The 15,020-nt window shown below is 41.1% G+C and overlaps 1 protein-coding gene across 3 annotated transcripts in view; it reads right to left on the bottom strand.

Annotated features, from left to right (window-relative positions):
- Positions 1–15,020, bottom strand: part of KCNH1 (potassium voltage-gated channel subfamily H member 1) — a 382,012-nt gene that overhangs the window by 345,383 nt on the left and 21,609 nt on the right. For 2 of the 3 annotated variants that reach the window (XM_059146887.1, XM_059146888.1), the window contains exons 2-3: positions 7,032–7,155; positions 3,227–3,333 (exon numbers count right to left, since the gene is read on the bottom strand). In XM_059146887.1, the coding sequence (XP_059002870.1) occupies positions 3,227–3,333; positions 7,032–7,155 (231 nt within the window). The remainder of the gene's footprint in view (positions 1–3,226; positions 3,334–7,031; positions 7,156–15,020) is intronic. The other variant, XM_059146889.1, reaches the window with a different exon arrangement.

Below are 15,020 nucleotides of genomic sequence, written 5' to 3'. Positions count from 1 at the left end.
GGTCAATAAAAAGCAATTAAAAAACAAAACAAAACAAAAAGCATAGGGACACCTGAGTGGCTCAGTGGGTTAAGCATCAGCCCACGGCTCAGGTCATGATCTTTGGGTCCTGGGATCGAGTCCTGCATCAGGCTCCCTGCTCAGTGGGGACTCTACTTCTCCCTCTGCCTCTGTCCTTCCCCCCCAACTTGTGCTCTCTCTTTCTCAAATAAATAAATAGAATCTTTTTTTTTTTAAGCACAGAATTCAGTGTAAATGTAAAATTCTCAGGCTTAATATATAATTTAAAATTTCTAAATTCCTTAGGATAGGATGGGATATGGAGGTCCTAGGAAGAAACAAACATTATTGGCATCAATTTCATGCTTCCGGTTTTCCGTTCAGGCTTAACCTTGTATGGAATTCCCACTAGCTTTCTAGACATCGTTGTGTAAATCAGAAAGAGAAGTTCCTCCTCAGCACAGAGGTAAGGCTAGGCTATGGTGTATGGAGGATTCAGGAAGCAAACCGTAAGTTGGTTTCTAATTGTCCTCTATTCAGCGAATAGCCTCCACAACCATACACGGTGGCCCTGCCTTCACTCACAGCCTTGGAAGAATAGCCAGGACACTGGAAACCAAGTCCTGGCTCCACGTGACCTTGAATTAGGAATTTAACTTCTTATACAATGGGCATAAATAACATCAGCCATGTCTACTTCATGGGGCTTCAAGAATCAACATTTTAAAATAGAGTGGAGTCCTATTTTCCACAATGTTTATTTTCTCAAGCCAAAGGGTAAGGAAAAAATTGCATATGACCACAATTACTCTGGAAAATTTTTTCCCACCACCCAGAAGTAGAACCCCCATCCCAAGGCTGGCATGCTGCCCTAGAGACTAGCATACATCTCTCAATACCCCTCCCACAACCTCAAAGCAGGAAAGAGATGCTAGTTCTTTGTAGAACATTAGTAGAACCAATTGGCTTACATGCATGGGCCAGGTCTGCCTCAAGTACAGAACGTCAGCTGTTAAGAATCACCTTCAAGGCAACGAGACACTCATAAATACAAGGTCTCAGCCCCAGAGGCAGCTGCAGGAACAGAAGCTTCTCCTCCCCCATTGCACACTTCCTCTGGGGTACACGCTCCCTAACAGGTACAGCAAATGAAATCACTGACTCAATTTAAATTAAGTTTCCTCTTCTCTCGCTTTGGTGCCAAACACATATAATTTCAGAAAGTTAAATGCATAGTCTAATGAAGCTTAAAAACTCTAAAGCAAAATATAAATGCAAAGCATTAATTTTGTGACACACCTATCCAATTAGTATGCCGTGTCAAGGGGAAATCCAACTGCTCAGTATACAAAGCTCACAGGGTAGAAAACCTAGAACTTACTCCATTAGCTTGGGGCACATGGACAGGGCCCCTCCTCCCCACAAAAAGGCATGTGTGCTCCTGGTAAGAGCTGGTGCTCTGGGTTGTGGTCACCATGGTAGAGGACCAGCACAGAGCCATTCAGTCTTTCCCCCTGTTCCTCTCCTGCCAGGAGGAACTCAACCTGCTGGGTGAAGAAGGGGGATAGAACAAGACTCCATGCGAGTGTGAAAGCCTCAGAACCAACCCTCTTGGCTTAGCTGATGCCTCGAGCCAGTCTCTCAGATCAACATTAGCTCACGGCACCAAGCAAACAGCGCTCTCAGCTGTCTGCTCCAACAGTCCAGACTGAATCTCCAGCTCCTTCCAGAAAAAACGTGTGCCCTTGGGGCGCCTAGGTGGTTCAGTGGGTTAAAGCCTCTGCCTTCAGCTCAAGTCATGATCAAGAGTCCTGGAATCAAGCCCCGCATCAGGCTCTCTGCTCAGTGGGGAGCCTGCTTCCCCCTCTCTTTCTGCCTGCCTCTCTGCCTACTCATGATCTCTGTCTGTCAAATAAATAAATAAAATCTTAAAAAAGAAAAAAGTGTGCCTTTTGCTTTCCAGAGCCAAATGTATCACTCTGAATATGCCACCAAGAGAAACACGTAATCTCATGGGCTATCTGGGCCACTCTGGAAACATTCTATTGAATCTATGAGCTGCCATTCAATCCTACATATAAAGAACAGAAAGCTTTACAGACAAAATCATTTTCTAAAACCAAAACTCAGCACTATTAGACATCTCTGGAACCTGCTATGGCCATATACCCCACTGTCTCATACTTCCAACACAGCTCGTCTCCATTCGATAGGAAACCTCAGGAGGGAAAAGTGAGTTTTATACCTGTGTACGGCTATTGACCAAAATTCGTCATTAACATACTCCATGGAAGTAACTGTAGCCAAAACAAATACAAATTCACAATCTACTCTGAATATTAATACCATCTCTGACAGAAAAGTAAGGTCATGAGGAGAAGAAAATTTTATTCAGAAACTATATTTTTTTAATTCCACTATAATTAACATACAGGATTATATTCATTTCAGGTGTACAACATGGTGGTTCAACAATTCTATACGATACTCAGTACTCATCCAGATACGTGTGCTCTTAATCTCCTTCCCCAACAGGGCATCTACTGGGGTCACCTGCTGTGCTAGGTACTGTGGAGGACGGACTCAAAGATGATCTGGCCAGAGTCACTGTCCCATGTCTTCCTTTCCCCCAAGAAGCCTTAAAGTCTACAAGTGCTTGCAGCTAGCAGCTCACCATAAGTAAACCAATAAGGAAAACATTACCTTGGCAGAAAAAGAGATCGAGTTCTTTTTTTTAAGATTTTATTTTTAAGTAATCTCTGCACCCAACATCAGGGTCAATTTTATAACCTCAAGATCAAGAGCCATGTGCTCTATTGACTGAGCCAGCCAGGTGCCCCAAGATCAAGAAGTCTTAATTAGGCGGCACCTAGATGGCTCAGTCGGATAAGAATCTGCCTTTGCTTCGGTCATGATCCCAGGGTGCTGGGATGGAGCCCCATGTCTGGCTCCCTGCTCAGCGGGAAGACTGCTTCTCCCTAACCCTCTGTCCCCTACTTATGCTCTCTCTCAAATAAATAAAATCTTGGGGAAAAAAAAAAGAGTTCCATAAAGAAGAGTGTAACTCAGCAAACTACACCATTTATCCCAACATACACAATAGCCTCATGAAACAACATTTAGCTGGTGGGGGAGAAGAAGATGCAAGACAACAGAGGAAGGGCACTTCTTTTACTATGTATGGCAAGCACATAAAGGTATGGTTCGGAATGGTTTGAATACTCACTGTTCTTCTTGTACATCAAAATTTCAAAGGAATTCATCTCATAGTTCTCAAACGTTTGCCGCACCTTTTCAATTGTGTCTTTATCGGTCAGCTCCCCATACATAAAACTGCAAATCAACCAAAAAGCTCAAGTTAGTTTAACAAATATTGAGTATTGTACCAGCACATGTTAAACATCTGTCCTATACCTAGCACTGTGCTATGTGGAATGAACACACACACACTTAATGAAAACCTTCACGATCGGGAGACTCTTAATCTCAAAAACCAAACTGAGGGTTGCTAGGGGATGGGGGTGGAGGAGGGATGGGGTGGCTGGGTGATGGGATACTGGGAAAGGTATATGTTTTGTAAGTGCTGTGAAATGTGTGAGCCTGATGACTCAAAGACCTGTACTCCTGGGGCAAATAGTACATTATATGTTAATAAAAATAATTAAATTTAAAAAAAAATTTTAAGACTTACTGATACACCAGCACTCTGTCACCATCTTCCCCCAAATTAACAGTCAATAAGGGGAGACACACAGAAAAGAGTAGATCAGAAAACAGTGTGACCAATACATTACAGAACAAAAATTTCAGGCACAAAGCCCTGTGTGGTCAGCGAAGGCTTCCCAGAGATAAAGACAAATGAAATCTGAAGAGCCGGTGGAAATTAGACGGGAAGGAGGGAAAAGAACATTCCAGACAAAAGAAAAGTATGTGCAAAGGCAGAGAAGTGAGAGGGAGGTTCATTCTGTCTGAATGCAGTTCAGTTCACTGTAACTGGAATATACACACTGAGGGGAGATTTCACAACAGATAGCACAGGAAGATAAGCACAGACCGAATCATGAAGGAACACATGGCTTTCAAAAGCAATGGGGGGAGAGGGGGAGTGTGGGGGAGACACTGGAAGGTTTTAAGCAAGAGAGTTCCATAATCAGATTTGCATTTTAGAAGTACAACTCTGGGAAATTTCCCAGAAAAGATGGCAGAGTAAATCTGGACCCACAGACTTTTTCCTTTTCTAATTCCCAAACAAATACACAAAAGAATAGGAAAAATCACAAAAATTCGTCAACCGAAGATTGCACCAAAGGGGGCAATCTGATGCTCTAAACATTAAGGCAGAGCTAAGGAAAGAAAGAGAAGATTCAGCCACTGTGTGTGGAGCTCTGCTTTCCTACCCACCCTACCCCATCCCCAAAAAAGGCATTAGGTTTAAAAAATTGAAATGATGAAATCCTACAGTTCTTACCAATATACCTCCCTACTGCTCACATTTGGAGAAAAGTAGACTAAGGGGGGAAATGAGTAGCATGAGAGAAAATTTCCAGACAGAACTTCCTACTGACTAATTCTGGTTCTCAGCAGAGGGAGGAAACTGTCCATTTTCCTAGGCTCCATTGTGAACAAGGTTTGTACCTCTGGGAATAAGATACACCCCCAGTTAGGTGGAGTAAACCACGGCACAGGACACTCACAACATGGGAGAGGAGAAAAGCCATCTCTCCATGGGGCAGGAAAAGCCAGTTGTCAAAAGTTCCCCATGGACCCAGGAAGCATTTCCCCTGACAACCTCAGGCCTTCATTTGACCAGAACAAGAAGACACCAACACTCAGCCCCCAAGCCTTGGGTAAAGTGGAAGAAGGGCATGCCTCCCTAAACAATACAGTCCCCATCTTCCAAAACTGCACATACTGAATGCAATCTCTGGTGATGACTTGAATCGCAGAGTCATAGAATTGCTGAGCCACGAAGAACCCCAGAGGCTACCACCAACTCAAGGGCCTTGCTTGGCTTGATACTGGGACAGCCTTGAGCTTACTACAGGCTTGCAATTGCCAGCGCTCTTTTAAAAAAAAAAAAAGGGGAAAAAAAAGTGCCCTGCTGCTGACTTTATGAATTCTGTGTCACTTTTGTTATTACGGCCCTTCCCAGCCTGCTCAGAGACATTATTATCTATGGTTGCCCTCGTACTTCTCTTGTGGAATGCTCCACTTTCCATCTATAAATCAGGAAAACGGATAACCAAGCTTGTCTCATTATCTTTAAAAAGACGGCTCGATCAAGACTAAACTAGCCCTGCCCGAGAACAAGAGGACTTCTCCTCGGAGGCAAAACCGGAAGCTGCGCGCCCGTCTTACTTAGCCGGTTGCCTTTTTAGCTTCCTCCCACTTTCTCTTTCTGAGCGAATTTGCTAGATAACTGACCTCCATTTAAGTGACACGATGGTATATATGCTGGCTGTTTCTTTCACAATGTGAAACAAACCCCTGCAGGATGGAGACCTGAAGTAAGTGAGGTGCCATGATCACACCAGGCTCTCATTGGTCTTATGTACTGTTTCCTCAAACTGTAATTTACTGGTAGCTAGAAGTTTCCTTTACCTGGACATTAGATTTCAGATACCTGCAATGCAAAAAATAAGCAAAAGAGGCTCCTGAGCGATTAGGAACAGAGCCAGCACAAAGGCAGGTTTTCTTTATCTTCAGGAAAGGGACATCCCCAGGGAATTAAATGAGTTTCCTACAATTGTGCATAAAACCTAAATTTGCAAGTTATCTACTCTGATCTTCTTCAAGTGTCCGGTTAGAACCAACAAGAAGGAATAAAGGGAAGGAAAGGTTGCTCAGGTCCCACCAGAAAGTGAGGCTAACCCCCCGATTTGTTTTAATTGTATAGACGCAAACATCGACAGAGATGCAGATACAGAGAGAGACACTAATGAGGATAACAGCACGTCACAAAGGTAAGAAAATTTTATTGTAGGATTTAAAAGTCACAATTTCTATACCTTTGAGGGAAGAAGGGGACTCTTAAACTTCCCATTTCCCAGCCCCAAACACCTAAAATTTAAAAAAATGAAATTTTTGAAGCATTGAATACTTTTCACCAGAACTAGTAACATGGCTGATTGAACACCATCAACATGCAACTTCTGAAAACTGTGAAGATGATGCCTGTTTCAGGTTTTTCCACCTTTCAGAGATGACTTTATTTCTTGGTCCAGCAGCTCTGGGATCACGCAAACACCAGTGAAGACAGACGACTCCAAAGAAGGAATAAGGAGTGAGAGGCCCCAAAGGCTGTGCTAAACCAAGACCTCGTCAGGGTACCACAGGGGTGTGTCAGGAGGGGCAGGGCACAGGCTCTGCTCAACTCATTCTGCTCTACTCTGCTCCACACCTTGTAGATGCTTTAAAAGAGTGTTTCTAGCACCCGGGCCCAAGGGTACTGCTTAGTGAGTAACCCTGTCAAATGCCCAGGCGGTGTGAGCCATTAGCACCGTTTGCCTCTGCTTTCCAGTGAGTGACCAGAGATGTGACAGCATGAATTAGAAGGCAACCAAATCTTAGTTCTCTTCTCTCTTTCTGGTGAAAAGCCCTATGAACAAGGCCCTTGTCTGCAACATCGCAGGGATTCTTCTCAAACTGTCATGTAATTTCAAAAATTAATTTAATCACCTTAAATTATATTTCATTTTTATCTCATTTTCAAGAATCCTCTAACTTTCCTATCCTTTCATCTAACATCTCATAAACTTCTGAGTCCCCATTTTCTAGGTAAAATGAGCTTCCTGAGTTTCTCTAGGTGCCCATCTCAGTGACTTACAAGTCCAGTCAGTTTGTGGAGACCACATTTGAAGCCTTCTTTGATTCCCTGGTATAGTGCATGAACGAGAGATGATACTACCACAAATATTCCTGAAGAAAACTCTAAATTAGAGAAGGGCAATCCCCACACTGCATAAGCCATTTTGTTTTTCCAGAAGATACCATGATAGAATGTTGAACAGAACAAGCCCGGACATAAATACCTGCAGGTACTGCTTTTTTGCATCACTTCCGCCCTGTGATAGCCAGACAGCTTGCAAAATCCGTCGTTGCTGTACACGATAGGCCAGTCCACTATCTGGGCATTCCCCAACACAAAATTAGTATCTGTTAAAAAAAAAAAAAAAAAGAAGAAGAAGAAGAAAAAGAAGAAGGAGAAGGAGAAAAGAATAGAAAGGGGCATAGGAGGCAAGACATTAATTGAGAATCATTGAGGACATAAATAATGTCAACAAATCCAGGTATCTTGGTTTCCCTCTAAAACAGTCTCTTGAACAGGAAGAGGGCCCTGTGAGGAATACAAAGGAATAGTTTTTTAGAGCTGAATATTTTGAATTCAAATGCTAAGGTAATTGTCCTCCAAGAGGACGTCAGCAAAGGAAGCACACTTAACCAACCAATCAATGAATCCTGCAGAAATCCAGTGATTTCCCGGAGACATGTTCAAGTCCTAACTCATCTCAGTGAAAGTACAGTGGTACTCTGGAGCAAGAGAGAATGCAAAAGGGATTTCTTCTGGGCTCCATCTAGCATCTTAGCCTTGTCAGTCCTTTGACCAAAAGCTACAGATTGGCCTTGTTGACCCTGAGGAGCATTTACCCATCCCAGGAGGAGAAAGTAGAGAGGCAGAGAAAGGGAGAGGGAGGATTGCCTTGTGCAACACACATATCAGAGACCCCTCCTCTTGGTAAGGAAGTGACTAGACACTCCTAATACTAGAGCCTTATAGAACCTGATCAAGATGCTCACAATGACAAAAGCCTTCTTGCTGATTCTGAAATTCTGTAGCCACAGAAGCCGTATTTCAGAGTTCTTTCACTGCCCACCAGCCCACATTCACTTCAGATGCAGGGAGTAAGTGGGCCAGAAACGTATAGCTGCTCAGTGTTTTCTTACCACTTCCCATATTTTTCAAGAACAAAAGTCTTCAATACTTTTTGTGCTTAGGTAATAACTGTCCCTCTTTTTCTCTTCAAGACCTTAAATTAGGCAAATAACATCCAGAACTTAAATATCATCGTGATTTTAGCTTGGCTTGCTCCTTTCCACAGAATACTTACTCCTTCCCCAAGAGAAGAAAAGAAAAAAAAAAGAACACGCACACAACCCTTCTTTCGTTGTAAACAGGAAGGGGTTTTGTTTATATATGCATACCATTCAAAGTGAAATAGTAGTGATATATAATGTCCTCATTTAATTGGGACGTTAATTTTGTTCTAGAACAGCATCTACAATTTATTCACAATATGGATAACCATCCCTTCTTATCTATGTGGGGAGGAATAGAGAAACCAAAAGGAGGAGAAATAACTAATATGGTAATCTATTCTTAAAAATGCTTTCATCTACTTAAAAGAAACATAAAACACAACTATCAGTAAGTTAATCTATACAACTGTTAAGTTTATAAATATGCTTTTACTGAAAATCTATAACCAGTTTTTCCCTCCATTTCTCCCATATAATCATGAATACTTTTGGAGTGTCCACTAGGTACCAAGCACATTACGAGACCCTGGAGATATCCAGCCTGATGCTATATGGTCCACACATTCCAGGAAATTATCAGGACAAAAAGACATGTGCACAACTACCTAAGAAACCAAATAATAAAACTATTAACTCTGAGGGAAGTAAAGGACCATGTCTCCTTGGGGTCACATTTGAACTTGCTCTAATCTGGAAGGATGAGTAAAACTCATTCAAACATTATGAATGCCTAACTTGTAACTATCACATATGATACAAAAACAATATTTAAAGAAATGAACACAAATTGACTTTCACTGGTGAACTCAAGAGGTTGTGAGAGGAAGGGAATATTCCAGGTGGAGGAGAAGCCTAAGCCAAGGCCTGGCAGGATGAGACACATAAAGACTGGCATAAACAGACAAAGGGCACCAGGGAGACTGGCAGGAGATGAGCCTGAAGACCAGACTAGGATGGGCCTGATGGTCAAAGATCTTTGACTTTTTTCTGGAGACAGGATAACCCTTCAGGTATACCACTAGGATGGCTATAATAAAAAAGACAATAGCAAGTGTTGGTGAGGATGTGGAGAGACTGGAACCTGCATCCTGTAACCCTTGTGCACTGCTGGTGGGAATGTAAAATGGTGCAGTCAATTTGACAGATTGGCAGTTCTTCAAAATTTACCCATGAAGTTACCATATGACTCAGCAATTCTATCCCTAAATATGTGCTCAAGAAAAATGGCAACATATGTCTACACAAAAACCTGTCCATGAATGTTCATAGCAACAGTATTCATAATAGCCAAAACATGAAAATAATCCAAAATGTCCATAAACTGATGAACAGGTACACAAAATGTGGTATCTATTTGGCAATTAAAAGAAACAATACTGATACATATTGCAACACGGATGAACCTTAAAAATATTAAGCTAAGTGAAAGAGGCCAGACACAAAAAGTCACATATATTTTTGGTCCATTTATGTGAAATGTCCAGAAGCAGCAAATCCATAGAAACAGAAGGTAGTTTCATCATTGCTAGAAGCCTGGAGGGGAGGGGTAGGAAGATGGAGTGACTGCCAATGGGTGTGGAGTTTCTTTTTGGGGGTGATGAAAATATTCTGGAATGTGATAGCGGTGATGAATGCATAACTCTGTAAATATACTAAACAACTGTACATTTAAAAAGTGTGAAAGTTATGGTACATGAATTATATCTCAATAAGGTATTTTTTTTCAAAGGGGGTGTGGATAATCCTTCATGCTGGTCTTCTCTTCCTGAGTTATTCTTTTTTTTTAAATACCAGACTCTTTTTTTTTTAAGATTTTATTTATTTATTTGACAGACAGAGATCACAAGTAGGCAGTGAGGCAGGCAGAGAGAGTTGGGGGAAAGAAGGCTCCCCGCTGAACAGAGAGCCCGATGCAGGGCTTAATCCCAGGACCCTGGGATCATGACCTGCACCGAAGGCAGAGGCTTTAATCCACTGAGCCACCCAGGCACCCCTTCCTGAGTTATTCTTGAAAAGAACAACTAAGCCTTAAAAAAAGTACAAAATTCACTACATCAGGGTGGCTGGGTGGCTCAGTCATTTAAGTGTGTGACTCTTGATTTCAGCTCAGGTCATGATCTCAGGGTGGTGAGATCAAGCCCTGCATGGAGTTCAGTGTGAAGTCTGCTTAAGATTCTCCCTCACTCCCCTCCTCTCCCTATGCCACCCCCCCCACAGCGGCCCTCTCTCTCTCTCTCTAAAAAAAAATAATAAATTTAAAAAAAGGAAGAAAGAAAGAAAGAAAAGAAAAGAAACAAATTCACTAAATCAACCTTAAATGAATATGAAATCCAATCAGTTTAACTTTCTTGTTGATTCCTAAAAGTGTAAGTAATTTCCCTCAAAGACCTCAAATAGTTAAGAAAAACTGAGTGAGCTCTTTCATGGCTAATGTCCCACTAAAGTTAAGTGCTAAGAGGGAATGATAGCCAGTTACAGATAATGATTTGACAGCATGTGTTTATTTCCTCTCTTACCCGAGGCACCCCGAAAATTAAAGTAAATGAATTAATAAGGTAAAAATCCACACAAAAATTAGAGTAAAATAAGAACAGAAAAAATGACAATGGAAGAAGCAGAAACAATATAGGAAACAAAAAATAACTTTAAAAAAAAAATCCCTGATTAGTGTCCTGAGAGAGATTCAAGAGATATTACAAACATAAAACAAGAACAGGATGCTATGGAAAAAAAAAAAGAACAATTAAGATGCCCTGTAAATTAAAAGTGAATAATTAGGGACGCCTGGGTGGCTCAGTTGGTTGGACGACTGCCTTCGGCTCAGGTCAGATCCCGGAGTCCTGGGATCGAGTCCCGCATCGGGCTCCCAGCTCCATGGGGAGTCTGCTTCTCCCTTTGATTTCTCCTCGCTCATACTCTCTCTCACTACCTCTCTCTCAATAAATAAATAAAAATCTTTAAAAAAAAAAGTGAATAATTAAAAATTCAATATAAATTTCAGAAGATAAAGGCAGTAGAGGAGAGACAGAAATCATTTTTTTAAATAAGACATAGAGCATCAATCCGACAGGAACAACATGTATACTAACAGGAACAAGAGAAAGAACAACATGAGAAAAAGCCAAACATTTTTTTAAAGTTAGAACTATCAAATGTGAAGGTAGAATAAAGATATTCAGATGTGCAAAGACCTAGAAAAGCCATTTCTCACTTTTTTAAGATTTACTTATTTATTTTATAGAGATCATATGACTGGCAGGCGTGGGAGGGGAAGAGAGACTCCTCCAGCAGACTCCCCACTGAGTGCAGAGCCCAATACAGGGCTAGACTACAGGACCCTGAGATCATCACCAGAACCAAAATCAAGAGGCAGATGCTTAACCGACTGAGCCACCCTGGCAACCCTCCTAGGTATTCTTTCTTGGGAAATTACTTGGGGATGTGTATCAGCAAAGTGAAGGAATAAGGAAAGAAGATAACATGAGAACCAGAGGGAAAGTGGCTCCAAATATAGAAATCAGGAAGGAAGCTAACAGAAAGCATTCAGCACAGAATGGTTCAGAGAACAGATGTCAGATGTTCCAGAAGAGAGTTATCTAGGGATAAAGGAGGTCAGGATCTGATGATATTCCTGATCATTTGAAACAACATAAAAAGTCAATATAGGGTGCACCTGGCTGGCTCAGTTAATTAAGCGTTTGCCTTCAGCTGAGGTCAGAATCCCAGGGTCCTGGGATCAAGTCCTGAATTGGGCTCCTCGCTCAGCCAGGACTCTGCTGCTTCCTCTCCCTCTGCCCCTCCCCCTGGCTTGTGCTCTTTCTCTCTCTTTCTCTTTCTCAAATACATAAATAAAATTTTTAAAAAATAAGTCAATATAAGTGCATAATTTGGGGGTGGGGAATGGGCAGGAAAAGAAAGTAGAAGTATCAAAGAAACAAAAGCTGTGCAAGAAGGGAAACCAAACCACACCATATCTCATCGCCATCACAACAGCATTAATTTCTAATTTTTAAAACCAGTATCGTCAAAGCATGCAATATTTAACTATAAGTATCTAAATATAATCTTAGCAATTCCAATGCTATAAAAATACAAATGATAAGTTTAGAGAGAAAAGTGAGAACAATCATAAGATGGTGTCTAGAGCTGATATAATAAAAAAAAAAAGGCATAAATATTTTCAAGTTGCAAAGATAACCAATAAGGGAATAATATAATTATATTAGGAGAAGGAGGTTGAAAGTAAATAATGTGAGATAAAAACTCAGCTAAATTAACAGAAGTCAACAGCTAATAGCTAAAATTGATATATCTAGAAATAGCTATAGTGCACATTATTTAGAGACATGGCAGAAACTATAAGAAGAAACAGCTAAAATTAGAACATGTGACCTCTGATGAACAGGATGGGCAGAGAAACAAGGCACAGGATGGTTTTTTTTCTTTATAAGCTCTTTAGTTTGACTTTTTAACCAAGAATATATACTACTTTGATAAAAATAAGTATATTTTTAATTTTTAATGAATTTAATCAGAAAAAAATTAACTTATTGATTAATTTTTTTGTTTAAAAAAAAAATGAGAAAAGGATATATTTCAAGTTCCAGATATCACTGCAGTTTCCCATAAACGTATTCTGGTCATCCTTTAAAGGTGCTCACCCTTCCTCAAGCCTTCCCATTTGTCGCTGCAGTGCAGATTAGTCTTATCTGGGAAAAAGCAAGTCTCATTATAGAATTTAAAATTCTAAAATAGTTACCTCTCAGCGATAACCCAAGCAAGAAATTACAGTTGCCAGGAAGCAAGGTTCTTTTGCTAACACGTGATATCCCAGGATGTGGAGTGAACGGAGGAAAGGATTCTAGTCCGAGTCACAAAGACATTTGTCCCCAAGAGGAAGCAGATGTTCCCCCCTTCCCCTGCCCCATCCTTGCACACATGTGCATACCCTATTAGGGTTGGCTGGAAAGGGGGACTAGTCTAGATTGTCTTCAATCCCTAAACTACAAATAACTGACCTGCAAATTACCTTCCAAAAAACAATGTTTCTAAATTGTGGGCTACCCATAAAAATACCATAATGCTACATATATCATCAGAAACTAAGGGATTCCACATAAGCAATATTAAAGATATTAGTAAGAATGCATACCATTTATCAATATTTACTCTGTGCCAGGCTCTATACTAAGACTTGATCATATATTAAGGGGAGGGGTTTTTAATCTTCATAATAATTTTTGTGAGGTGGTATTATATTACTAAATGAAGTGTCACTGATTTCATCATTTTACTCACAAGGACACGGAGCCTCTGAGGACAGTCATAGCAGGTTAGAGTTAGGATTTGAATCTAGGTCTATCTGACTTCAAAACTCATGCTTTTAATCATCATATTACACTGTCTCCCTCATTCCATTAAGAACTAAAATCAGACCATTTCTATGAAAACCTTTATAACACATTAGATTTATGGCTTTCTGATAAAAATACTAAGTATAATGAGACTTTTAGTTGGTGAGTTAACATTACCATTTTTGTTACCATACATTATAATTCTACCCTGTGATCGACAATGATGTCCTTAGGAAATACTGATGTGCATGGAAGTAATCATTCCTCATCTAAATGTTTGCATTTCCCTGTCTAGATTTCCAATGTTTGTCTCTTGCCTCAATTGTAAGTTATCACCTCCACTTCTTAAAACTTACTGTGCTAAAGAAAAAAAAGAAAGAAAGAAAGAAAGAGGTTCAAATTAAAAAGACAAAAACAAAAACAAAACAAAAACTTAGTGTGCTGACCTATTCTCTAACAGTCCTGCCTCCTCATGGTGACAGACAAGGACAGGATAAGAGGGGAAACTTTGTGCCTAGATCCCCATCTGACACTCAGGGGTGGGAGAGGACCTCACACTGGTGACTTAAAGGAGCTGTGGTACAAACCTGGCCATATTAATTTCCTGGGCACCCTCCCTTGCCACCACTCCCACACCCCAGCAACCATGGACTCTGGAAAGGATCCAGAAGTCACCAGCTATGCTACTAGTGCTGATGGTACATAAGCAGATGGTTATCACAGTAGAGTGAAATGACCCTGTAGCCAAAGGCTGTGTCAAACGGCCTGACTTAGGGGTTCAGGCAAATATCAGAGGTGAGCTGCACAGCAAGTGGGGGCCTAGACAGGATCAAGTTAGTACACACACACCACACATATGCATGCATACACATACACATACCACAAACACATACACACACAAGGAGTATGTGATGGGTTGAAGCAGGGCATCAAGTTCTGCTCAATTCAAGGAACAGAATATAAGCTCAGCTGCTAGACATCTAGTGACCAGAACAGAGGCCATTACCAGAGACCCAAGGACCGGGGGGTGGGGTGGGGAATAGAACCCCAAAGTGGTACACGTCACCACACAAATACACGCAGGGTGGCTTGTGTCCACCCCACACACCATCAGAGGGGGAAACAGTGGGGTGGGCTGAATTGGGTTTTCAACACAAGAGACTGAGTTGCCTCGAAAAGAATAATTAAAACAGAAGCATTTGAGATACTACTAACCAGGACATTCAGAGTCTCCTTTTGCTGTTTAGTGGAGTGGGAATTTCTGAGGGAAATAAGCTTTGTTAAATAAAATAAAGAAGTTAACCAGGGCACCCACGTGGCTCAGTCGTTAAGTGTCTGCTTCAGCTCAGGTCATGATCCCAGTCCTGGGATGGAGCCCTGTATCAGCAGGAAGCCTGCTTTTCCCTCTCCCACTACCCTTGCTTGTTTCCCTCTCTGGCTGTCTCTCTCTGTCAAATTAATAAAATATTTTTTAAAAATAAAAATAAAAAATAAAATAAAAAAGTGAACCCGGGTGGGTCTAAGTCAATTTGCTACCATGTTTCCGGAAGTATATCTGCATACAAGAAGACAGCTCAGAAAGTGGGAGTCTCCTGAAAAAAGTGCATAAACTCTGGTGCAAGACCTCTG

This window comes from Mustela lutreola, chromosome 14 (assembly GCF_030435805.1).
Source record: "Mustela lutreola isolate mMusLut2 chromosome 14, mMusLut2.pri, whole genome shotgun sequence".
NCBI classification, from domain to species: domain Eukaryota; kingdom Metazoa; phylum Chordata; class Mammalia; order Carnivora; family Mustelidae; genus Mustela; species Mustela lutreola.
The sequence above is the reverse complement of the archived record's forward strand: the minus strand, read 5'-3'. Positions and strand labels throughout refer to the sequence as shown.